This window comes from Anomaloglossus baeobatrachus, chromosome 4 (genome assembly GCF_048569485.1).
Source record: "Anomaloglossus baeobatrachus isolate aAnoBae1 chromosome 4, aAnoBae1.hap1, whole genome shotgun sequence".
Lineage (NCBI taxonomy): Eukaryota > Metazoa > Chordata > Amphibia > Anura > Aromobatidae > Anomaloglossus > Anomaloglossus baeobatrachus.
This window is the reverse complement of record NC_134356.1, coordinates 613,763,235-613,789,386: the sequence shown is the minus strand read 5'-3', so window position 1 is coordinate 613,789,386 and position 26,152 is coordinate 613,763,235. Positions and strand designations below refer to the sequence as shown.

The following is a 26,152-nucleotide window of genomic DNA, read 5'->3' as shown; positions in this document are numbered from 1 at the left end:
ATCATGGGGAAGGCTGGGAGGAGAGAGGCTGATGCTGGGGGAGGCTGGGAGGGGGAGGCTGGGACGAGGGAGGCTGATGCTGGTGGAGGCTGATGCTTGGGGAGGCTGGGAGCGGAAGGCTGATGCTGAGGGAGGCTGGGAGAGGGAGGCTGGGAGGAAGGAGGCTGGGAGGAGAGAGGCTGATCCTGGGGAAGGCTGGGAAGGGGAGGCTGATGCTGGGGAGGCTGGAAGGAGAGAGGCTGGAAGGAGAGAGGCTGATGCTGGTGGAGGCTGATGCATGGGGAGGCTGATGCTGGGGGAGGCTGGAAGGAGAGAGGCTAATGCTGGTGGAGGCTGATGCTGGTGGAGGCTGATGCTTGGGGAGGCTGATGCTGGGGAGACTGGGAGGGGAAGGCTGATGCTGAGGGAGGCTGGGAGGAAGGAGGCTGGGAGGAGAGAGGCTGATCCTGGGGAAGGCTGGGAACGGGAGGCTGATGCTGAGGGAGGCTGGAAGGAGAGAGGCTGATGCTGGGGGAGGCTGGAAGGAGAGAGGCTGATGCTGGTGGAGGCTGATGCTTGGGAGGCTGATGCTGGGGGAGACTGGGAGCGGAAGGCTGATGCTGAGGGAGGCTGGGAGAGGGAGGCTGGGAGGAAGGAGGCTGGGAGGAGAGAGGCTGATCCTGGGGAAGGCTGGGAAGGGGAGGCTGATGCTGGGGGAGGCTGGAAGGAGAGAGGCTGATGCTGGTGGAGGCTGATGCATGGGGAGGCTTTTGCTGGGGGAGACTGGGAGCAGAAGGCTGATGCTGAGGGAGGCTGGGAGGAAGGAGGCTGGGAGGAAGGAGGCTGGGAGGAGAGAGGCTGATCCTGGGGAAGGCTGGGAAGGGGAGGCTGATGCTGAGGGAAGCTGGAAGGAGAGAGGCTGATGCTGGGGGAGGCTGGAAGGAGAGAGGCTGAGGCTGGGAGGAGAGAGGCTGATGCTGGGGAAGGCTGATGCTGAGGGAGGCTGGAGGGGAAAGCTGATGCTGGGAAGGCTGGGAGGACGGAGGCTGGGAGGAGAGAGGCTGATCCTGGGGAAGGCTGGGAGAGGGAGGCTGATGCTGGAGGAGGCTGGAAGGAGAGAGGCTGATGCTGGCGGAGGCTGATGCTGGGGAGGCTGGGAGAGGGAGGCTGATGCTGAGGGAGGCTGGGAGGAGGGAGGCTGGGAGAGGTAGGCTGAGAGAAGAGAGGCCTGATGCACACACACACACACACACACACACACACACACGCGCCGCGACGCGCACTGCACAACACACCACCACACACACTGGGAACCACAAACAACTGCCCTACACAGACACCCCACCACACACAGACAACGCTGCACACACACAACACCCAACACACAAACACCGCGGCACACACAAATATACGCACATACCGCACAAACACACACATTGCTCAAAACATACCTCCCCCCCAAAACACACCACACACACACAAACCGCGCAACACACCACACAACGCTACAGACACACAGCGCTCCACAAACAACGCAACACACACATACAACACCGCTCTCAACGCCCCCGTCACACCCAGACAACACCCAGAACATGTACAGCGCCTACACAAACACTTGGTAACTACAGACAACAACATCTCTCTCTCTCTATATATTATATATAATATATATATATATATATATATATATATATATTAATATATATATATATTATATATATATATATATAATATATATATATATCAAAAATCATACATGAACTACACAATACGTAAATTCTAGAATACCCGATGCGTAGAATCGGGCCACCTTCTAGTAGTACATATGTGCCTTTCCGGCAGAGAACTCAGGGAGATGTGATCACTCCCTCACACCCGGCACACCCTGCCCTCGTTCCTGAATCTATTTAACCCTTCCTTCAGCCTGTAGGGAAACAGCATTAACCCTATAGTGGATTATCATGGAGTGAGCACAACCGGGGCGAGACATACCGGCCGTCATAGATAACCCCGATCACAGTCTCACATACCCCCCCCCCTCAGTTCAAGCGTGCGGGGTTGAACTCCTGCCATCAAACACGGGCCGCGGGACAAGGCATCGGCGTTGCCCTGCAACCTACCGGCCCGGTGTTCAACCGTAAACCGGAAGTTCTGCAGAGAAAGGAACCACCGGGTAACCCGGGCATTCCGTTCCTTGTGCGGACCTCATCCAGACCAGTGGAGAGTGATCCGTCACCAAGCGAAACTGACGTCCCAGCAGGTAATAGCGTAGGGACTCCAAGGCCCACTTGATCGCCAGGCACTCCTTCTCCACTACGCTATAATTCCGCTCGGGAGGGGTGAGCTTCCTACTTAAGAAGGTGACGGGGTGTTCCTCCCCCTGAACCACCTGAGACAGCACTGCCCCCAGGGCCGACCTCCGAGGCATCAGTCTGTACTATGAACTCCTTCCGGAAATCCGGGTTGACCAGAACGGGCTGTCCGCACAGGACCTCCTTCAGGGCCCGGAAGGAGTCCCTCGGCCTGCGGAGTCCAGCGCACCATGACGGACTTCTTGCCTTGAGAAGGTCCGTCAAGGGGGCTGATAGTCCCGCAAAATCTTTTACAAACCTCCTGTAGTACCCCACGATACCCAGGAAGGCCCTAACCTGCTTCGTGGTCAGGGGTCTAGGCCACTTCCGGATCGCCTCAACCTTGTTAATTTGGGGCTTAATCACTCCTTGGCCTATCACGTAGCCCAAGTAGCGGGCTTCCGTGAGTCCCAATGCACATTTCTTGGGATTGGCTGTCAATCCGGCTGTTCGAAAGCGCATCCACCACCGCTTGTACCTGTTCCAAGTGAGTCTGCCAATCGGAGCTGTAAATAATGATGTCATCCAGGTACGCTGATGCATACGCCTGGTGGGGTTCCAGCACTAAGTCCATCAACCTCTGGAACGTGGCCGGAGCGCCATGTAACCCAAAAGGCAAGACAACATAGTGGAAGAGACCCTCCGGCGTAACAAAAGCGGTTTTCTCCTTGGCGGACTCCGTTAGTGGCACCTGCCAGTACCCCTTGGTCAGGTCGAGCGTGGTAAAATATCGCGCCTGTCCCAGCCTATCAATCAGCTCATCCACCCGGGGCATGGGGTAGAGATCAAACTTGGATATTTCGTTCAATCTCCTAAAGTCATTGCAGAACCTTAAGGAGCCATCGGGTTTTGGTATTAGGACAATCGGACTAGCCCATTCACTCCGGGATTTTTCGATGACCCCCAGGCGTAACATTGTCTTTACTTCCTCCGATATGGCTTGTCGATCGCCTCCGGTACCCGGTATGACTTCAGGCGTACCTTCAGGTGGGGCTCGGTGACAATATCATGTCGTATCAGACTGGTCCTACCGGGCAGCTCAGAGAAGACATCGGGGTTCTGCTGAACCAACCGTCTGGCCTCTCGCCTCTGTTGCTTGGTGAGGGCTTCTCCAATCCTTACTTCCGGTTCGTCCTCTCCGGAGGTCGCTGGAGCCGGAGGTGAACGACCCGAAGAGGAGGGAGATGGGGAAAAAACAGCCATCAGGCTTTCCCGTTCCTGCCAAGGTTTTAATAGGTTGACATGGTATATTTGTTCAGGTTTCCGCCTACCGGGCTGCAATACTTTATAGTTAACCACCCCGACTCTTTCCTTTATCTCGTAGGGGCCTTGCCACTGAGCCAGGAATTTACTCTCCGCCGTGGGAATCAATACCAACACCCGATCCCCGGGATTAAAGGTCCGCACGGTGGCTTGTCTATTGTAGCGGCCGCTTTGCGCGGCCTGAGCCTCCTGTAAATGCTCCTTTACAATTGGCATGACCGCGCTTATGCGGTTCTGCATACCCAAAATGTGTTCAATCACACTTTTATGGGGGGTGGGCTCCTGCTCCCAGGTTTCTTTTGCCAGGTCCAACAATCCCCGGGGATGTCGCCCGTATAACAATTCAAAAGGCGAAAACCCCGTGGATGCCTGTGGCACCTCTCGTATGGCAAACATCAAATAGGGAAGCATCATATCCCAGTCTTTCCCGTCTTTGGAAATCACCCTTTTGAGCATGGTTTTCAGGGTTTTATTGAATCGTTCCACTAAACCATCCGTCTGAGGATAATACACAGACGTACGCAACTGCTTGATCTGGAGTAGCCGGCATAGCTCTTTGGTCACTTTAGACATGAATGGGGTCCCCTGATCCGTAAGGATCTCCTTGGGCAACCCCACCCGGCAGAACACAGCAAACAACTCCCGAGCTATAAGCTTGGCTGCAGTATGTCTGAGAGTTATCGCCTCTGGATACCGGGTGGCATAGTCAACGATCACTAGGATATGCTGGTGCCCTCGAGCAGACTTTACGAGGGGCCCCACCAGATCCATCCCTATCCGTTCAAAAGGGACTTCTATAATGGGTAACGGTACCAACGGACTGCGAAAGTGGGTCAGGGGTGCGGTAAGCTGACACTCCGGGCAGGTTTCGCAGAACCGTTTTACCTCCCCAAAGACCCCGGGCCAATAGAACCTTTGCAATATTCGCTCCTGCGTTTTCTTGACCCCTAGGTGACCACTCATCAGGTGTTTATGAGCCAAGTCGAGGACCCGCCGGCGATACGGCTGGGGCACCACCAACTGCTCTACCCCTACGCCCCGTATTTCATCTACCCGGTAGAGTAAATCCTGCTTAAGAGCGAAATGGGGGTATCTTACCTGGGCACCAGGCAGCTGTGCCACCCCGTCAACTACTGTCACCCGACTCCGGGCATGTATTAATGTAGGGTCCTGGAGTTGGGCTGTCCCAAACGTATCCGGGGACGCCTCCAACTCCGGGATGGGCTCGACCGTCTCAGCCTCTCCTGCCAATACCTCTAGGGGCGACCTATCAGGTTCACATCCTGTCCCTATCATGGGGACCCCTACGGCAGGCATCCCGGATTCAGGATTGTAGGGCTCAGGTCCCGGACTGACCAATATCTGAGGGGACTTAGGAGGTCCCTTCCATAAAGTCCAAAAATAGGGCAGATCCCTTCCTAGGATCACATCATAGGGAAGAGTATTAAGTCCCACCTCATGTTGCACCTGACCGCAAGGTGCTGTGATGGTGACTATCCCCGTGGGATAGTCTCGGCGGTCCCCATGTATGCAAACCACCCCCACGGTACGTCCTGTGGCCTTTACTTTAGCCCTTAGGGTTGATCGCACAAGGGTCACTAAGCTTCCGGAATCCAACAAGCCTGTAACCGGACATCCATTCACCTGAATTTGGCACAAGTGGGGCTCAGTCTCTGGGTAGACCAGGTCAGCGGTACACACCACCTGAGCATACATTGAACCCCGCCGGGTAACCCCACAATCCATGGGCTCCGTGGTGAGTGGACACTGGGCTTCCATATGTCCCACCCGCTGGCACCGCCAACATCTAATGGGGAAGGACACCCCCTTGACGAGTTGTCGTTTAGGGTACATAGTTTTCCGGACCTCAGGGACGGAGGGTGCGGCCTCAGACGGGACGGTAGCGGACTCCCGCACCGGTGTCCGCGGTGGGTCCTTGGCCCTAGGCTTGGAGGGGCCGGACCGACGGGCGGTACGCAAAGTCTCAGTGTCCCATATCAAGTCCTGCGTAGCCACATGCCGCTCTACCAGGGACACTAATTGGTCCAGGGTACTCGGGTCACCCTGTCCGACCCACCGTTGAACGGTGACGGGTAAAGTGCGCACAAAATGATCCACTACTACCCTTTCCACCATTTGCGCCGGGCTCAGAGTGTCAGGCTGCAACCACTTTTTTTACAAGATGTAACAAGTCATAGGCCTGGGAGCGTACGGGTTTGGCTTCCTCAAAGAACCACTGATTTACCCGCTGAGCCCGTACATAGGTATTCATCCCCAACCGAGCCAGTATTTCGGCTTTCAGGGTCACATAGTCAATGGCGTCCTCGGTACAGAGGTCCAGGTATGCTTTTTGGGGTTCCCCCGTCAGATAGGGTGACAATACCTCAGCCCACTGCGGGGTCGGCAGCTTTTCCCGCTCGGCCACCCGTTCAAACACTGCCAGGAACGCTTCCACATCATCACCCGGGGTCATCTTTTGCAACGCTTGTCTCACCGCTTTCCGGACGCTGCCGTCGTCACCCGGTCCCTGGGTTGTTGCTGCCGGTCCGGCACGGATCGACTTGGCCAGGAGAACCATCTGTTCTTGGTGCCTTTTTTCCTGCAATTGCAAGGCTTGCTGCTGACGTGCATTGGCCTGATCCATCTGTTCTTGGAATTTTTTTTCCTGCACTTGCAAGGATTGGAGCAGGTGTGCATTGGTTTGTTGCTGCTGTGCATTAGCCTGTTGCTGCTGTGCATTAGCCTGAGCCAAATGCTTTAGTATGTCCTCCATGGCGTCGCCGGGTTTGGGCTGTAGTATAGCCGCTCGAATCCAGGACATGCGCAGCTGGGTCACCAGGGATGGATGCTACACCTCACCGGCTGTCATGCCCGCCGATTCTCCACCATATGTGAGGTAGCGTCGTCGGCTGCGCTGCAGAAGACACGGGATCCAGGCACCAAGGTTCACAGCACACGGTTTATTCCAAAGAAAAAGTCCACAATAGTACATATGTGCCTTTCCGGCAGAGAACTCAGGGAGATGTGATCACTCCCTCACACCCGGCACACCTGCCCTCATTCCTGAATCTATTTAACCCTTCCTTCAGCCTGTAGGGAAACAGCATTAACCCTATAGTGGATTATCATGGAGTGAGCACAACCGGGGCGAGACATACCGGCCGTCATAGATAACCCCGGTCACAGTCTCATAAATAAATATATATATATATATATATATATATATATATATATATATATATATATATATATATATATATATATATATATATATTATATAATTATATATATATTATATATTGTGAGGTAGCGTGGTCGGCTGCGTAGCAGAAGACACGGGATCTAGGCACCAAGGGTCACAGCACACGGTTTATTGCACAAACCACAAGTCCAATACAGCATACACTTGTTTCTCCGGCAGATACTCAGGGAGTTGTGTTCACTCCCTCACACACTAGGGGCCCACGCCCATGTTCCTGTTTCCTTTTAACCCTCCTTTCAGCCTGTAGGGAAACAGCATTAACCCCGGAGTGGAGTTACTTTCTATCATGGAGTGAGCACAACCGGGGCGAGACGTACCGACAGTCATAGATAACCCCGGTCACAGTCTCACAATATAATATAATTATATATATATATTATATATATATATTTGGTATCTAAATACTCTTAAAGGCACTTTACACGCAGCAATATCGCTATCGATATCGCTAGCGAACGTACACACTCCCGTCGGTTGTGCATCATGGGCAAATCGCTGCCAGAGCCGCACAACATCATTAGTCCCCGTCACACGGACTTACCTGCCTAGCGACGTCGCTGTGGCCGGCGAACCGCCTCTTTTCTAAGGGGGCGGTTCGTACAGCGTCACAGCGGCGTCACTAAGCGGCCGCCCAATAGAAGTGGAGGGGCGGACATGAGCGGGACGTAACATCCCACCCACCTCCTTCCTTCCTCATTGCGGGCGGCCGCAGGTACGGTGATGTTCCTCGTTCCTGTGGTGCCACACATAGCGATGTGTGCTGCCGCAGGAACAACCAACAACCTGCATCCTGCAACAGCAACGATAATCGGGAAAGGAACGACGTGTCAACAATTAGGTAAGTAATTTTTATAGTTAACGGTCGTTCGTGCGTTTCACACGCAACGACATCGCTAACGAGGCCGGATGTGCGTCACGAATTCCGTGACCCCAGCGACATCTCGTTAGCGATGTCGTTGCATGTAAAGCGGCCTTTAGTGACCCGGGGATTCGTACCGCCAGGTCATTTTTTACCATATAGTGCACATGGTAAATATAAAAGAAAAAAAAAAAAAAAAAAAAAACTCATAAAACCATTGAGGAATTGCACTTTTTTCTGCAATTTCCTTGCACTTGGAATTTCTCATTTTCCAGTACAATATGGGGCAGTATGAATGGCGTCATTCAAAAGTAAAACTCGTCTTACAGGAAAAAAAAAAAAAGCTCTCATAAGGCAATATTGATAAAATATTATGTGTTCTTGAAAAAGAGGAGGGAAAAAAAAACAAAAAAAAAAACGGAAAATCGCACGGGCGTGAACGAATTAAGGACTGGGCGATTTTATTTTTTGTGTTTTCGTTTTTAAACGCTCCTTCCAAGAACCATAACTTTTTTTTTTATATTTCCACCACATAGCCGTCTGTAGGGTTATTGTTTTTGCAGGATGAGTTGTACTTTTGATTGACACCATTTATATAATGCTCCGGAAATTGGGATTAAAAAAATCCTAATGAAGTGAAATTGAGAAAAAAACGCAATCCCACATTTGTTTTTTTGGGTTCTATTTTTATGGTGCTTATTGCGCAATAAGCATGATTCTCTCACTGATCACGGTCTCTTGTCTTCAGCAGACCCCCAATCATCATGGAAACCCATGGGCACCCCACAATCGCACCGCAGGGGTGTTGATGAGCTATTAGAACAGCGCACCCCCAAGGAAGTCTGCTACTAATGCCGCTGTCAGAGAATGATACTAACATTTAACAGCATTACACCAGTAGGCGGAGCAGCTCCTCTACTCGCGGCTATGAGAGGCAGATGATGGCTGAATGACACAGCCATCATCTGCCGGTAATGAAGCGGGCTCAGCTCCTGAGCCCTCTCCGTTCATCCTCTGCCAACACTGGTCATAAATGGGTTAAGACCTCATTTAGACATCGGTGTTTGATCATGCACACAAAAAAAAAAAAAAAAAAAATATGGTGCGATTGTCATCAGACTTTCTCTGAGGGAGTTTTCTTTTTCTCATTTCATGCTGCTCGGTCAAAATGCGAACACGCTCGCAGAGAAGATCTGTGGTATAAGCCCAGCTGGATAAAAGTAAAATCTGCACCATTATTACTGGGGCGCTTAACTTTGGAACGGGGGGGGGGGGCAGTGGTGTAACTACAGTTCGATGGGCCCTGGTGCAAAATTTTGTACCTGGGCCCCCACCCTTATGTTTGTCAGATGTATGTATATCCATCTCTACATTTAGCATTCTAAATCCTATAAAGACATACGAGTTGTGCCCCCCCCCATTATGTAGTAATGTCCCCCACCCCTGTTCTAATTTACCCATCCTGGGCTCTTTCCTCGCAATTACGTCCCCCATCCTAGTATATATGTTCCCCATTCTAGCCCACATCCTGGTGTATATATAACCTCATCCTGGTAAAAAAAATGTCCCCATCCTGGTATAGATATGTCCCCCTCCTGAGGCCCTCTTGGTATATACTGTCCCCCTCCTGAGGCCCTCTTGGTATATACTGTCCCCCTCCTGAGGCCCTCTTGGTATATACTGTCCCCCTCCTGAGGCCCTCTTGGTATATACCGTCCCCCTCCTGAGGCCCTCTTGGTATATACCGTCCCCCTCCTGAGGCCCTCTTGGTATATACCGTCCCCCTCCTGAGGCCCTCTTGGTATATACCGTCCCCCTCCTGAGGCCCTCTTGGTATATACCGTCCCCCTCCTGAGGCCCTCTTGGTATATACCGTCCCCCTCCTGAGGCCCTCTTGGTATATACCGTCCCCCTCCTGAGGCCCTCTTGGTATATACCGTCCCCCTCCTGAGGCCCTCTTGGTATATACCGTCCCCCTCCTGAGGCCCTCTTGGTATATACCGTCCCCCTCCTGAGGCCCTCTTGGTATATACCGTCCCCCTCCTGAGGCCCTCTTGGTATATACCGTCCCCCTCCTGAGGCCCTCTTGGTATATACCGTCCCCCTCCTGAGGCCCTCTTGGTATATACCGTCCCCCTCCTGAGGCCCTCTTGGTATATACCGTCCCCCTCCTGAGGCCCTCTTAGTATATACCGTCCCCCTCCTGAGGCCCTCTTGGTATATACTGTCCTCCTCCTGAGGCCCTCTTGGTATATACTGTCCTCCTCCTGAGGCCCTCTTGGTATATACTGTCCCCCTCCTGGTATCTCCTGACCCCCTCCTGGGCCGATCCTGGTATATACTGTCATCTTCCTGGTATCTACTGTCCCCCTCCTGATATACATGTCCCCCTTCTGGTAAATATGTCTATATTCCGTCTAATGCAAAAAACAAACATTGTACGCACCGTCCCTGGCGCCCATGTAAAGCAGCATCCTCCTGTGCAGCCAGTGCACAGCGGCCGGCAGCCTTCATCATTGTCAGTGTTACTGCAACGCATAACGTCATTGTCATTTGCCGCCATCAGTCACTGGGATACAGGTGAAGGCTGTTGGCTTCTGTTTGGCCTGCAGCGTGTATCGCAGTACAGGGACCCGACGCGTCTCTGCACCGATATTCATATCAACTGAATGTGTCCCTGCGACCGCGATTGTTCTGCCCATGTTCCAGAATCAGTGGGGCAGCTCCAATTAAAAGGAGGTGGTCAGTTTCAATAATTAAAAAAAAAAAAACAACAGTAAAAAGGTTCTCAACTCAGCAAGACCTGCTAAATAGCACCAACATAAAGAAGGGTCATAAATCGGGATCCCCGTGTGCCCGGACTAGTCCCCATGGTTTCTAATGCATTCGGTTGAAGTAATCTGTAACGCGGCTTCTGCCTCTCACCTGCTTGTTTTGCGGTCACTGTCACTTTTGGCAAGTTTTCTACCACTTTTTTGGCAGCTGGCGGTGGGAGTCGGTGGTCCCAATCTGTTACATCCAGACTTCCAAGATCAATATCGATCCCACTGAGGAGACTCCTGGGAGGAAAGACGAAGTAGACACTCAGCAAAAAGACATGAAATCAACAGTATCCACCAGAAGGGCTCTGCTCTACGGCCCTCACCATCAACATTAGGCTTTGTGAAATGCTGGGTGACAAAAATAGATATAGATGAGAAATGTGAAGGAACTGGACAACGGGGTACGGACTTCAAAAACCCTGCCCGCCCCCCCCTGCTGCCTACATTCCAGATTACTGCCCTCCTGCGCTGCTCAGCTGTGCATGATCAGGCCGAGCGGCCCCATTCTCCCTGCAGGCGGGGGGATTCATGCTGGAAACACAGTGGAGATTGGCAGTGAAAATAAACTACCGCCCTTCAATAAACATACGACCAAAAGACTGAAAAAAGAAAAACAAAAACCTGTCCTGAGTCAACAAAAACTGCACGGAAATAAAGTCAAATGGTGAGAAACGAGGAACCTTCTAAGGGTATGTGCGCACTAGGCGTTTTTTTCACGCTGCGTTTTTATGTGCGTTTTTGTCTAAAAAACGCACCCGCGGCTAAAAAAACGCGGCAAAAACGCATGCGTTTTTGCCGCGATTTGGTGCGTTTTTTGCTGCGTTTTTGCTCACTGCGTTTTTAATCAGTGCACAATGCCATTAAAGATTGTTGATGAAAAAAAAAAAAAAGGTCTGATGTCATTTCCTTCAAAATGTTCATTGTATGCAGGAGAGCAGACAGCTGCAGAACTAGTGTATGCAGGAGAGCAGACAGCAGCTGCAGAACTACAAGTCTCAGCATCCTCCATTCACTAGTGTATGCAGGAGAGCAGACAGCAGCTGCAGAACTACAAGTCTAAGCATCCTCCATTCACTAGTGTATGCAGGAGAGCAGACAGCAGCTGCAGAACTACAAGTCTCAGCATCCTCCATTCACTAGTGTATGCAGGAGAGCAGACAGCAGCTGCAGAACTACAAGTCTCAGGATCCTCCATTCACTAGTGTATGCAGGAGAGCAGACAGCAGCTGCAGAACTACAAGTCTCAGGATCCTCCATTCACTAGTGTATGCAGGAGAGCAGACAGCAGCTGCAGAACTACAAGGCTCAGCATCCTCGATCCAGGACTGTATGCAGTTTTTTGCCCAAAAAGAAAAAAAAAATGACATGGGCTTCGCCATATTTTTGTATGCTAGCCGGGTACAGCAGGCAGGAACGGGCTGCCCCCAACCCCCAGCTGCCTATTTGTACCCGGCTGGGAACCAAAAATATAGAGAAGCCCTTTTTTTTAATTATTTCATGAAATAATTAAAAAAAAAAAAATGACGTGGGCTTCGCCTAATTTTTGAGTCCAGCCGGGTACAACTAGGCAGCTGGGGATTGGAATCCACAGTGCAGGGTGCCCAAGCTTTCTGGGCACCCCCACTGCGAATTGCAGTCCACAGCCACCCCAGAAAATGGCGCTTTCATAGAAGCGCCATCTTCTGGCGCTGTATCCAACTCTTCCAGCTGCCCTGAAGTCGGGTGGCTAGCCGGGTAATAATGGAGTTAGGGCTAGCTGTATATTATCAGCTAGCCCTAAGCCCGAAATTCATGGTGTCACGCCAATATTAGACATGGCCACCATGAATTTCTAGTAAAGATAAAAAAAAACCACAACACACAGAAAAATATTTTTATTAGAAATAAAACACAACACAATTAGTGACTCCATCTTTATTGAAATAAACCCCCCTCCGCAGTAATCCTGGGTCAGGGTCCCGCGCCGTCCAATCCGGATCCAATATCATCTCATCGGTTTGCTGGAAGGCAAAGCGATCAGATGATGTGTCAGGATCAAGTGCCTGAATCACATCACACATCAGCTGATTGTATAACCGGCTTTTATACAATCAGCTGATGCAGCAGTAGAAAAAAAAAAAAAAAAAAAAAAAAATAATACTCACTTATGTGCTGTGCTGATTACCGGCAGCTCCTGGAGCGATCGATTGGACAGGAGTCTGATCCCGTCCGATCGCTGCAGCAGCTGCCGGTAATCAGCTGATGAAGTCCCCTGACGGCAGGATCAGCTGATAGCCGGCCGGGCGCGAAAAAGCCGGCGAGACTACGATCAGCTGATGCGTCAGGTGACTGCGTCAGGTGATCCACCGCCAGGTCCTGCAAGCAAGGTCCTGCCCCGGGGAGACTGCACACAGCCAGAGCGGCGGGACCGGGAGGAGATGGGAGCGGGCATGGCACCGGGACCCTGCGGACAGGTGAGTATATATGACATTTTTTTTTTTCTACTGTTCACTTTGATTTTCGCCGCTGCCTCCACCTCCCGCCCAGACATGGCGCCGCACAGAGCTGACATGCACAGGATGGGAGGTGGACGCAGCGGTGACGGTACCGGGAGGATTCCTGCTTCTGTGTTTACCAACAGAAGGAATCCTCTTCCTGTACACGTCACTGTAGTACCCACCCCTTGCGTTTATAGCTGCGTTTTTAGTCATAGAAACGCGGCTATATGCGTTATTCATTGCGTTTTTAACATCTCATTGAATTCAATGGGTGAAAAACGCAGTGGAAAACGCAGAAATAATTGACATGCTGCGTTTTTGTGGTCACCACAAAAACGCAGCTAAAAAAAAAACGCTGTGTGCGGACAGCACTTATGAAAACCCATTGACATTGCTGGGGAAGCAATGTCACTGCGTTTTCAGCACAAAAACGCGGTAAAAAACGCCGCTAAAAACGCGGCAAAAACGCCTAGTGCGCACAAGGCCTAATATACGTGACTTAAGAAAGCCTCTGATTTCAAGATATCAGTGAAGATCTTGGTAGCTGCAATTCCGACTTCATTTAACACAGTAAAGACCTTCATCTTTCTCTTTGTGTCGGTGAAGGGGGCTGGCTGATCGGCTCAATTCGAAAAATCTATAATCTAAAATAGCCAAGACAGCCCCCTCCTCCTCAGTTTCCTCGTCAGCCATGACTGCAAAGGGGTCTGGCTGATTATTTCAATTCAAAATCTAAGACAGCCCCCTCCTCCTCAGTTTCCCTCGTCAGCTGTGACCAAGAAGGGGGCTGGCTTGGCTATTCAAATGAATTTCGCCATATCTAAGCTGCTTTTTCCTCCCATTGGTCAAGTTCAATCATTACATATGTGGAATGGTCGTCTGTCAAGATCAGTTAATACTTGCATATACATCATTACTACTAGTCTCTGCCTTATGACCATGATCAGGTCGCGCACAAAAGAGAAGGAAAACTTCAGGAGAGTCATGTCTGCATCTGATCGCTTGTCATGTGGAGACATGCTATTAAACCTGCAGATCTGTGGTTAATAAACCTGCATGGCGCCTGCACACTAAACCCCACTGCCAGGAGGAAATAAGCTTTAATCCTCTAGGCAGTGCTTAGATTTCAGTCACAAGGGCGGCACCGGCGTGATTTCAGTCACTGCTCTTTGAATGAAGAGTAGCAGCTGTAACTGCTCTCCCTGCACTGACTGAAAGCTGGAGCTGAGTGGCTGTCAGTCAGAGCATTGGTCACAGTTACAGCCACCATTCATAGAGCGGTGACTGAACGCACACTGTCGCCGCCCCTGTGACTGTAACTGGAACGCTGCTGGGAGGATTATAGTTCTTTTCCTCCCGGCAGCGGGTTTAAAAGGAACCCATCCAAGGTTAGCACTGCAGCCTTGCAGTGCTGGCGTCCTGGGTTCTAGTCCCACTAAGGACAACATCTGCAAGCAGTTTGTATGTTCTTCCTGTGTTTGCGTGGGTTTCCTCCGGGTCCTCCGGTTTTCTCCCACACTCCAAAAACATACAGATAGGGAATTTAGATTGTGAGCCCCAATGGGGACAGTGCTGCGGAATTAATAGCGCTATATAAATGAAATTATATATATATATATATATATATATATATATATATATATATATATATATATATATATATATATATATATAAAAGCTGCAGCCACCATCAGTGAGCCCTTATATACAGTATTCTGGAATGTAGTATACAAGAGCCCAGGTCGCTCTGTATAACATAAAAAACACTTTATGATACTCACCTAGGGGGTGGTCCGGTCCCATGGGTGTCGCTACTCTCTATTTGATGTCTCTTCCATCTTGTGTGATCGCCGTCCTGCCCAGCCCCGTGTGCATGAGGTGTCCTGCATCATTCACACGGAGGCCACCATTGTGCTCTTGCGCATGCGCACTTTGATCTGCCTGACTGAGGGCAGGGCAAAGTATTGTAGTGCGCATCCGCGGACGGTCTTTGACCTTTTCTCGCCCCTGCACATTACAGTACTTTGCTCTGCCCTCAGCCGGAAAGATCAAAGTGCACCTGCGCGGGAGCGCAATGGTGGACTCTGTAAGGATGACTTAGGACGCGTCCTGCACACTGGGCTCGGCAAGAGGACAGGATGGAGGAAGCGCCGGACCGAGAGCCGCAACATCCACTGGACCGAACCGTACCCTAGACGAGTATAAGAAAGGTGATTTCTATGTTCTACAGAGCGGCATGGACTCTTATATACAATATTTTAAGACGCAATATATAAGGGCTCACTGGTGGTGGCCGCAGCTTATAGGCGAAAATCCTGGTGACAGGATCCCTTTAATGTGCAGGCGCCGGGCAGGTGCAGAATGCTATAAACCTGCAGATTAATAGTATTTTTTTCATGTGACCGGTTCCCTTTAAAGTGGCAGTGTCACTAAACTGATGAGAATAGGAAGAACTCCGAACCTCACAGACCGGAGACACAAATCAGATCAGATGTATGTACGAAACGATGAAGCTCTACAGGCTGTGAGCATAAAGGATGTGTGAACGCAGCCTTATATAAATGCAAAATGGGCTGGATGAGATTGGAAAGCATCTGCCATCAATCATCCAGGGCGACACGGTGCATGTCCGGTATTGGAGATCTCCACCGCTAACTAGTGCTACAATACCAAACGCTGCCCGGGGACAAGAACGGCACCATATGCGAAAAAAGGCAGCCCTGGGCTTCCAATGGCCCTAGCAGGGTAAAGAGCCGTCTATACAGGCTGATCAGGTAATGCGTGTTATGGCTCACACTCCGCACATTGCAGAGGAAGGAAGGCGCTCCAGACATGGAAACAATGCCACAGAGCAGCGAGATTTACAGTAACGGGTCAAGAACGAGGAAGTTTCTTGGAATTTTAGAAATAGGAAAATCTCTAAGAATAACAATAAATTTCTAATTAGCAGAAAAGGAAGACGGTGTTTACAAAGCAGAACACACAAGTCTATTACTTGGAAAAGCCGAAAGTCTAATACGACGAATCAGCCCACATACTGGTAATATCCCCGAGAGCAAATTAGCAAATACACAGTAGATTACAAAAGTGTGGGCACCCCTACCCCTCACAATTTAGTAAATGTTTTATCTTTTCACTCCTGAGACCTTGTAACACTAATGAATCCGGGGAAGACAGCATCAATTCTTACAGATACACTTGCACACAGTTTTTGAAGGAGTTCGGCAGGGAGATTGTTCCAAACATCCCAGAGAACTAACCACTGATCTTCTGTGCATGTCGCTTCTGCAAATCCTTCATGTAATGTCAGACAGACTCAATGGTGTTCCTATCAGGGCTCTGTGGGGCCGGATCATCACTTCCAGGACTCTATTCTTTTTATCATGTCACAGGTCATGCTCCATAGCAAGACTGAGCACAGTATCAAGACAAAAGGTGGTTATACTGCATCAGCCAGGTATCTTCCAGGCAAAGATTTCAAAGCAGAGTGGGCTTCATGATGTCCTGTTTAAGATCTTATGAAGAAGCACCAAGAAATGGGCACCATTGAGAACTTTTGATGCAGTAGTCGGCCAAGGAAACGTACTGCAGTACAAGAAAGACACCTCATGCTTACTTCACTTGAAATCAGAAAATGTTCAGCAGTGCCAACAGCTCAGAACTGGAAAGAACCAGTGGGACTTAGCTACACCCATCTACTGTTTGGAGAAGTCTGGCCAGACGTGGTCGTTATGGAGGAATTGGAAACAAACATACCTTTCACATAGGAGAGACTCAACTACTGTATTTTTTGGACTAGATGCATTTTTTTCTCCTAAATTTTAGGAGGAAAGTGGGGGGTTCATCATAGTCCAGATGTACCTGGCTGCGGCTGTGATGGGGGCAGCGGCAGTGAAGGAGCAGATCACAGGAGGCAGGAGCCCACGCTGGGGTGAACCCGTGTGCCCGCTCATATAGAAAATTAATAAATATTCACTGCACCCCACGACTATAATCCCCCCACCTCTCTCGGGACTGAAGCTAGCGCCGAGTGGTGGGTTGGAGTAAGAGCAAAGGGAGCAGTGAATATTAATATTCATTCTCTTTAATAGCGAGAGAACACATGATCAGATCACCCAGCTTCTGGCTTCCTGCAGTGGTTGGGCGATCATGTGTGTCTACTATTGAAAAGAATGAATATTCTCTGCGCCCACGCCCATGATCTCAGGTGTGGGGAGCAGTGAATATTCCAACAGCTGAAGTCGGTGTGTATCTGGGGGTGCATGGCAGGGATGTCATCTGCTGAGTCACTTACACACTGAAGTCAGCTACCGGCATCAGAAGAGGAAACCGCGCACTGAGCGAGCAGACGGATGATGAGAAGAATTGTTTATTTTTTTGATGTTTGTAATGTGATGGGGGGCATATATACAAGGGTAAGAGACATAAGAGGATGGGAGTCATATATACCAGGATGAGGACCAAGGATGAGCGCCATAAATACCAGGATGGGGAGCAAGGCTGAGGGCCATATATGCCAGTATGGGGAGCAAGGCTGAGGGCCATATATGCCAGCATGGGGAGCAAGGCTGAGGGCCATATATGCCAGAATGGGGAGCAAGGCTGAGGGCCATATATGCCAGGATGGGGAGCAAGGATGAGGGCCATATATGCCAGGATGGGGAGCAAGGCTGAGGGCCATATATACCAGGATGAGGACCAAGGATGAGCGCCATAAATACCAGGATGGAGACCAAGGATGAGGGCCATATATGCCAGCATGGGGAGCAAGGTTGAGGGCCATATATGCCAGGATGGGGAGCGAGGATGAGGGCCATATATGAGCAAGGATGGGGAGCGAGGATGAGGGCCATATATGCCAGTATGGGGAGCAAGGATGAGGGCCATATATGCCAGGATGGGGAGCAAGGATGAGGGCCATATATGCCAGGATGGGGAGCAAGCATGAGGGCCATATATGCCAGGATGGGGAGCAAGGATGAGGGCCATATATGCCAGGATGGGGAGCAAGGATGAGGGCCATATATACCTGGATGGGGACATATATACCAAGATGGAACAAGGAAGGGGAACATATACAGTGGGTACGGAAAGTATTCAGACCCCTTTACATTTTTCACTATTTCATTGAAGCCATTTGGTAAATTCAAAAAAGTTAATTTTTTTCTCATTAATATACACTCTGCACCCCATCCCCCATCTTGACAGGGAAAAAAAACACAGAAATGTAGAAATTTTTGCAAATTTATGAACAAGAAAAACTGAAATATCACATGGTCATAAGTATTCAGATCCTTTGCTCAAATACTGATATTTAGGTCACATGCTGTCCATTTCTTTGTGATCCTCCTTGAGATGGTTCTACTCCTTCATTGGAGTCCTTACAGATCCTCTCCAGTTTCGTCAGGTTGGATGGTGAACGTTGGTGGACAGCCATTTTCAGGTCTCTCCAGAGATGCTCAATTGGGTTTAGATCAGGGCTCTGGCTGGGCCGGTCAAGAATGGTCACAGAGTTGTTCTGAAGCCACTGCTTTGTTATTTTAGCTGTGTGATTAGGGTCATTGTCTTGTTGGAAGGTGAACCTTCGGCCAAGTCTGAGATCCAGAGCACTCTGGAAGAGGTTTTCTTCCAGGATATCTCTGTACTTGGCCACATTCATCTTTTCTTCAATTGCAACCAGTTGTACTGTCCCTGCAGATGAAAAACACCCTCATAGCATGATGTCGACACCACCAGGTTTCACTGTTGGGATTGTATTGGGCAGGTGATGAGCAGTGTCTGGTTTTCTCCACACATACTCCTTAGAATTAATACCAAAAAGTTCTAGCTTCGTCTCATCAGACCAGAGAATCTTATTTCTCATAGTCTGGGAGTCCTTCATGTGTTTTTCTGCAAACTCTATGCGGGCTTTCATATCTCTTGCACTGAGGAGAGGCTTCTGTCGGGCCACTCTGCCATAAAAGCCCGACTGGTGGACGACTGCAGTGATAAGTGACTTTGTGAAACTTTCTCTCATCTCCCTACTGAATCTCTGTAGCTCAGCCACAGTGATCTTGGGGTTCTTCTACCTCTCTCACCAAGGCTCTTCTCCCACGATTGCTCAGTTTGGCTGGACGGCCAGGTCTAGGAAGAGTTCTGGTGGTCCCAAACTTCTACCATTTAAGGATTATGGAGGTCACTGTGCACTTAGGAACCTTGAGTACTGCAGAAATTCTTTTGTAACCTTGGCCAGATCTGTGCCTTGCCACAATTCTGTCTCTGAGCTCCTTGGGCAGTTCCTTTGACCTCATGATTCTCTTTTGGTCTCACATGCACTGTGAGGTCTTATATAGACAGGTGTGCACCTGTCCAAATCAAGTCCTATCAGTTTAATTAAACACAGCTGGAATGAAGGAATAGACCCATCTCAAGGAGGATCACAAGGAAATGGACAGCATGTGACCTAAATATGAGTGTCTGAGCAAAGGGTTGAATACTTATGACCATGTGATATTTCAGGGGTTTTTTTCTGTCAAGATGGGGGATGGGGTGCAGAGTGTACATTAATGAGAAAAAAAATGAACTTTTGAATTTACCAAATGGCTGCAATGAAACAAAGAGTGAACAATTTAAAGGGGTCTAAATACTTTCTGTACCCACTGTATCCCAGGATGGAAGACATACACCAGCATGGGGGACATATACTTGGAAGGGGCCCAGAATGGAGGACATTGGTATAGAATTGGGGGACACTGTCCCCATAACAGTGCATAACAGTGCATCATGACCACATTTGTTTGCTTCAAATTTTTTTTTCTATTTTCGTCCTATAAAACCTAGGTGCGTCTTATGGTCTAGTGCATCTTATAGTCCGCAAAATACGGTATACATGAAAATATAAGATCTGGGGGTGCCGAAAATGGCAGCAGGGGCTCTGAACTGAGTGAAAATGTAAACTAGTTTGCTGTAACATAAAGCACTTTGGTCATCGAAGCGCTGGAGAGCGGTACAATAATAGGGTCTGTAGGCAACACTGAAATATGGTGGAAGGGACTTGAGAGTTTGGGGCTGCATTTTAGGGAATGGAGTTGGGGATTTGGTGAAGATTAATGAGGTCCTCAATGGTGAGAAATGAAGGGAATTTTGTTTACTTACCGTAAATTCCTTTTCTTCTAGCTCCTATTGGGAGACCCAGACAATTGGGTGTATAGCTTCTGCCTCCGGAGGCCACACAAAGTATTACACTTTAAAAAGTGTAACCCCTCCCCTCTGCCTATACACCCTCCCGTGCATCACGGGCTCATCAGTTTTGGTGCAAAAGCAGGAAGGAGGAAACTTATAAATTGGTCTAAGGTAAATTCAATCCGAAGGATGTTCGGAGAACTGAAACCATGAACCAAAAGAACAATTCAACATGAACAACATGTGTACACAAAAGAACAACAGCCCGAAGGGAACAGGGGCGGGTGCTGGGTCTCCCAATAGGAGCTAGAAGAAAAGGAATTTACGGTAAGTAAACAAAATTCCCTTCTTCTTTGTCGCTCCATTGGGAGACCCAGACAATTGGGACGTCCAAAAGCAGTCCCTGGGTGGGTAAAAGAATACCTCGATAAAAAGAGCCGAAAAACGGCCCCCTCTTACAGGTGGGCAACCGCCGCCTGAAGGACTCTCCTACCTAGGCTGGCATCTGCCGAAGCATAGGCATGCACCTGATAGTGTTTCGTGAACGTGTGCAGACTAGACCAAGTAGCCGCCTGACACACCTGCTGAGCCGTAGCCCGGTGCCGCAATGCCCAGGATGCACCCACGGCTCTGGTAGAATGGGCTTTCAGCCCTGAAGGAATCGGAAGCCCAGAAGAACGGTAGGCTTCAAGAATCGGTTCCTTGATCCACCGAGCCAAGGTTGACTTGGAAGCCTGCGACCCCTTACGCTGGCCAGCGACAAGGACAAAGAGCGCATCAGAACGGCGCAGGGGCGCCGTGCGAGACACGTAGAGCCGGAGTGCTCTCACGAGATCTAACAAATGCAAATCCTTTTCACATTGGTGAACTGGATGAGGGCAAAAAGAAGGTAAGGAGATATCCTGATTGAGATGAAAGGGGATACCACCTTAGGGAGAAATTCCGGGACCGGACGCAGAACCACCTTATCCTGGTGAAACACCAGGAAGGGGGCTTTGCATGACAGCGCTGCTAGCTCAGACACTCTCCGAAGTGATGTGACTGCCACTAGGAAGGCCACCTTCTGCGAAAGACGTGATAGAGAGACATCCCGCAGCGGCTCGAAAGGTGGTTTCTGAAGAGCCGTTAGCACCCTGTTAAGATCCCAGGGTTCCAGCGGACGCTTGTAAGGTGGGACTATGTGGCAAACTCCCTGCAGGAACGTGCGGACCTGCGAAAGCCTGGCTAGACGCTTTTGAAAAAACACGGAAAGCGCCGATACTTGTCCCTTGAGAGAGCCGAGAGACAAACCCTTGTCCATTCCGGATTGAAGGAAAGAAAGAAAAGTGGGTAAGGCAAACGGCCAGGGGGTAAAACCCTGATCAGAGCACCAGGATAAGAAGATCCTCCAAGTCCTGTGATAGATCTTGGCGGACGTTGGTTTCCTGGCCTGTCTCATAGTGGCAATGACATCTTGAGATAACCCTGAGGACGCTAGGAGCCAGGACTCAATGGCCACACAGTCAGGTTGAGGGCCGCAGAATTCAGATGGAAAAATGGCCCTTGAGACACCAAGTCTGGTCGGTCTAGGAGTGCCCACGGTTGACCCACCGTGAGGTGCCACAGATCCGGGTACCACGACCTCCTCGGCCAGTCTGGAGCGACGAGGATGGCGCGGCGGCAGTCGGACCTGATCTTGCATAACACTCTGGGCAGCAGTGCCAGAGGAGGAAATACATAAGGCAGTCGAAACTGCGACCAATCCTGAACTAACGCGTCCGCCGCCAGAGCTCTGTGATCTTGAGACCGTGCCATGAATGCCGGGACTTTGTTGTTGTGCCGAGACGCCATGAGGTCGACGTCCGGCGTTCCCCAGCGGCAACAGATCTCTTGAGAACACATCCGGGTGAAGAGACCATTCCCCTGCGTCCATGCCCTGGCGACTGAGAAAGTCTGCTTCCCAGTTTTCTACGCCCGGGATGTGAACTGCAGAGATGGTGGAGGCTGTGGCTTCCACCCACAGCAGAATCCGCCGAACTTCTTGGAAGGCTTGACGACTGCGTGTGCCGCCCTGGTGGTTGATGTACGCGACCGCCGTGGCGTTGTCCGACTGTATGCGGATCTGCCTGCCCTCCAGCCACCGATGGAACACCTTTAGGGCTAGATACACTGCCCTTATCTCCAGAACATTGATCTGAAGGGAGGACTCTATCGGAGTCCAGGTTCCCTGAGCCCTGTGGTGGAGAAAGACCGCTCCCCACCCTGACAGACTCGCGTCCGTCGTGACCACAGCCCAGGATGGGGGCAGGAAGGATTTTCCCTTCGACAAAGAAGTGGGAAGAAGCCACCACTGAAGAGAGGTTTTGGCTGCCAGTGAAAGAGAGACGTTCCTGTCTAGGGACGTCGACCTCCTGTCCCATTTGCGGAGAATGTCCCATTGAAGTGGACGCAGATGAAACTGCGCAAAGGGAACTGCCTCCATTGCTGCCACCATCTTCCCTAGGAAGTGCATGAGGCGCCTCAAGGGGTGTGACTGGGCCCGAAGAAGAGAGTGCACCCCTGTCTGCAGCGAACGCTGTTTGTCCAGCGGAAGCTTGACTATCGCTGAGAGAGTATGAAAACTCCATCCTGAAGTCAGTGATTGGGTCGGTGTCAATTTTGACTTTGGGAAATTGATGATCCACCCGAACCTCTGGAGAGTCTCCAGAGCAATGGTCAGGCTGTGTTGACATGCCACCCGGGAGGGTGCCTTGACTAGGAGATCGTCTAAGTAAGGGATCACCGAGTGGCCCTGAGAGTGTAGGACCGCCACCACGGATGCCATGACCTTGGTGAAGACCCGTGGGGCTGTCGCCAGGCCGAAAGGCAGTGCCACAAACTGAAAAAGTGCATCGGCTCGCTCGGGGGGCGGAGATGTTCTGAAGAAACGAGTCGGAGGACGAGAGCTGAGCTCTATCCTGTAACCGTGAGACAGAATGTCTCTCACCCATCGGTCTTGGACATGTGGCCACCAGGCGTCGCAAAAGCGGGAGAGCCTGCCACCGACCGAGGATGCGGTTTGGGGAGGCCGAAAGTCATGAGGAGGCCGCCTTGGAAACGGTTCCTCCGGCGGTCTTTGGAGGACGTGATTTAGACCGCCATGCCGAAGAGTTCCTCTGGCCCTTCTCTGGCCTGTTGGACGTGGAGGATTGGGACCTGGCAGAGGGCCGAAAGGACCGAAACCTCGATTGAATTTTTCGTTGCTGAGGTCTGTTTGGTTTGGACTGGGGTAAGGACGAGTCCCTTTCCCTTGGATTGTTTAATAATTTCATCCAATCGCTCGCCAAACAAACGGTCGCCAGAAAATGGCAAACCGGTTAAGAACTTCTTGGAAGCAGAGTCTGCCTTCCATTCGCGTAGCCACATGGCCCTGCGGACTGCCACCGAATTGGCGGACGCTACCGCTGTACGGCTCGCAGAGTCCAGGACGGCATTCATGGCGTAGGATGAAAATACCGACGCCTGCGAAGTCAAAGACGCAACTTGCGGAGCAGAGGTACGTGTGACCGCAATAATCTCAGACAGACAAGCTGAGATAGCTTGGAGTGCCCACACGGCTGCAAAGGCCGGGGCAAAAGACGCGCCTATGGCTTCATAGATGGATTTCATCAGGAGCTCTATCTGCCTGTCAGTGGCATCCTTGAGCGATGAACCATCTGCCACTGATACTACGGATCTAGCCGCCAGTCTAGAGACTGGAGGATCCACCTTGGGACACTGAGCCCAACCCTTAACTACGTCAGGGGGGAAGGGGTAACGTGTGTCATTAAGGCGCTTAGTAAAGCGCTTGTCCGGAAATGCTCTGTGCTTCTGGACAGCATCTCTGAAGTTAGAGTGATCGAAAAACGCACTCCGTGTACGTTTGGGAAACCTAAACTGGTGTTTCTCCTGCTGCGAAGCCGACTCCTCTATAGGTGGAGTTGGGGGAGAAAGATCTAGCACCTGGTTTATGGACGCTATAAGGTCATTTACTATGGCGTCCCCTTCAGGTGTATCAAGATTGAGAACAACGTCAGGATCAGAACCCTGAGCTCGACCTCCGCTTCATCCTCCAGAGAGTCCTCAAGCTGAGACCCCGAACAGCGTGATGAAGTCGGGGAAGGTTCCCAGCGAGCCCGCTTAGCCGGTCTGGGACTGCGGTCCGTGTCGGAGTCCTCCCCGTGGGACCTAGATGTCACCCCAGGAGCACTCTGCTGCGCAGACAGAGAGGGGCCTGGGGGCGATGAACTCACAGTGCCCGGGGCCTGTGTAAGTACCGATCTGGACTGCAAGGCTTCTAGTATCTTAGCAGACCATCTGTCCATAGACTGAGCCATGGATTGTGAAAGCGACTCAGAGAGTTTCTCAGCCAAAACTGCAAACTCTGTCCCTGCCACCTGGACAGTGGAAGCCGGCGGTTCTACCTGAGCCGAGGGTCCCACCAGTGCCCGAGGCTCCGGCTGAGTGAGTGCCACAGGGGCCGAGCATTGCTCACAGTGAGGGTAGGTGGAACATGCAGGTAACATAGCCGCACAAGAGGTACAGGTTGCAAAATAACCCTGTGTCTTGGCACCCTTGCTCGTTGCGGATGACATGCTGTTGTCTCCTCTGAGAGTGATCACTGAGGGTATATAGCCAAAAGCAAAACAATGCGGCCGAACAGAGAAAATGTATACAAATTTATATTAATATATATATATATATATATATATATATATATATATATATATATATATATATATATATATATATATATATATATATATATATATATATATATATATATATATATATATATATATATATATATATATATATATATATATATATATATATATATATATACACACACACATATACATACATACACACACACACACACACTTCGGCACCCTAGGGGGGCCAGCACCGGGTAACCGGTGTGGCTTACCGACCGCCCAAAGCGGTTGTGTGTCCACCAGATTCCCTGCCTGGGCCTCCCAGAGCTGCAGAGCTCGTTCTGAAATCCTCCACCGGCAGAAGTGATTGTAAAAATGGCTGCCGGAGCTCTCAGGGGAGGAGGGAGCCGTGGGCGGTGACTAATAAAGTGCGGGAATCTGGTGCCCCACAGTGATCAGTGAGGGGGGAGGAGGACACCTAAGTATGCTCCAGCCCTCACTGCCGACGTCCAGTCGACCGTCCCGCCCTTACCCCTGACTGGCAGGCCCGGGGGCGGGAGTTATGGTACTAGGCCGCATGAAGCCGGGGACTAAATTTAATAACGCGGCCGGCAAACAGGCGCGGTCGGCGCGGTAGTCCTGGTCATCAGAAAAAAACAGCAGCCGCTGCAGCGTCTGTGACACAGGCGCTCCATGCACCGTCCCCAAGGGGACACAGAGTACCTTTTAGATGCAGGGCCTGTCCCTGATGATACCCAGTCTCCTGTCCGGCAGATTCCCCCAGGGGCTGCGGAGGGAGCCCGGTCCCAGTGAATGGTGACCGGTTAGGATCCCACTTCTCCCAGAGCCTCTAAGGGATGGGGAAGGAAAAACGGCATGTGGCTCAAGCCTTTGTACCCGCAATGGGTACCTCAACCTTAACAGCACCGCCGACTTAGTGGGGTGAGAAGGGAGCATGCCGGGGGCCCTGTTGGGGGCCCTCTTTTCTTCCATCCGATACAATCAGCAGCTGCTGCTGACTAAAATGGGAGCTTGAGTGAATGTGTGCCTCCTTCAACACAAAGCATAAAACTGATGAGACCGTGATGCACGGGAGGGTGTATAGGCAGAGGGGAGGGGTTACACTTTTTAAAGTGTAATACTTTGTGTGGCCTCCGGAGGCAGAAGCTATACACCCAATTGTCTGGGTCTCCCAATGGAGCGACAAAGAAACAGGCAGATACTTATCCGTCACATTATACCATCAGGGAGACATCACATTATCTCCAAATTTATTCTGCAGCCGGATACCGACCCCAGACATACAGCCAATGTCATTAA

General features: G+C 50.6%; 1 protein-coding gene across 4 annotated transcripts in view; it reads right to left on the bottom strand.

Annotated features, from left to right (window-relative positions):
• RNF181 (ring finger protein 181) overlaps nucleotides 1-26,152 on the bottom strand; it is a 63,631-nt gene that overhangs the window by 13,872 nt on the left and 23,607 nt on the right. For all 4 annotated transcript variants that reach the window (XM_075346241.1, XM_075346238.1, XM_075346240.1 and 1 more), the window contains exon 3: nucleotides 10,643-10,776. In XM_075346241.1, the coding sequence (XP_075202356.1) occupies nucleotides 10,643-10,776 (134 nt within the window). The remainder of the gene's footprint in view (nucleotides 1-10,642; nucleotides 10,777-26,152) is intronic.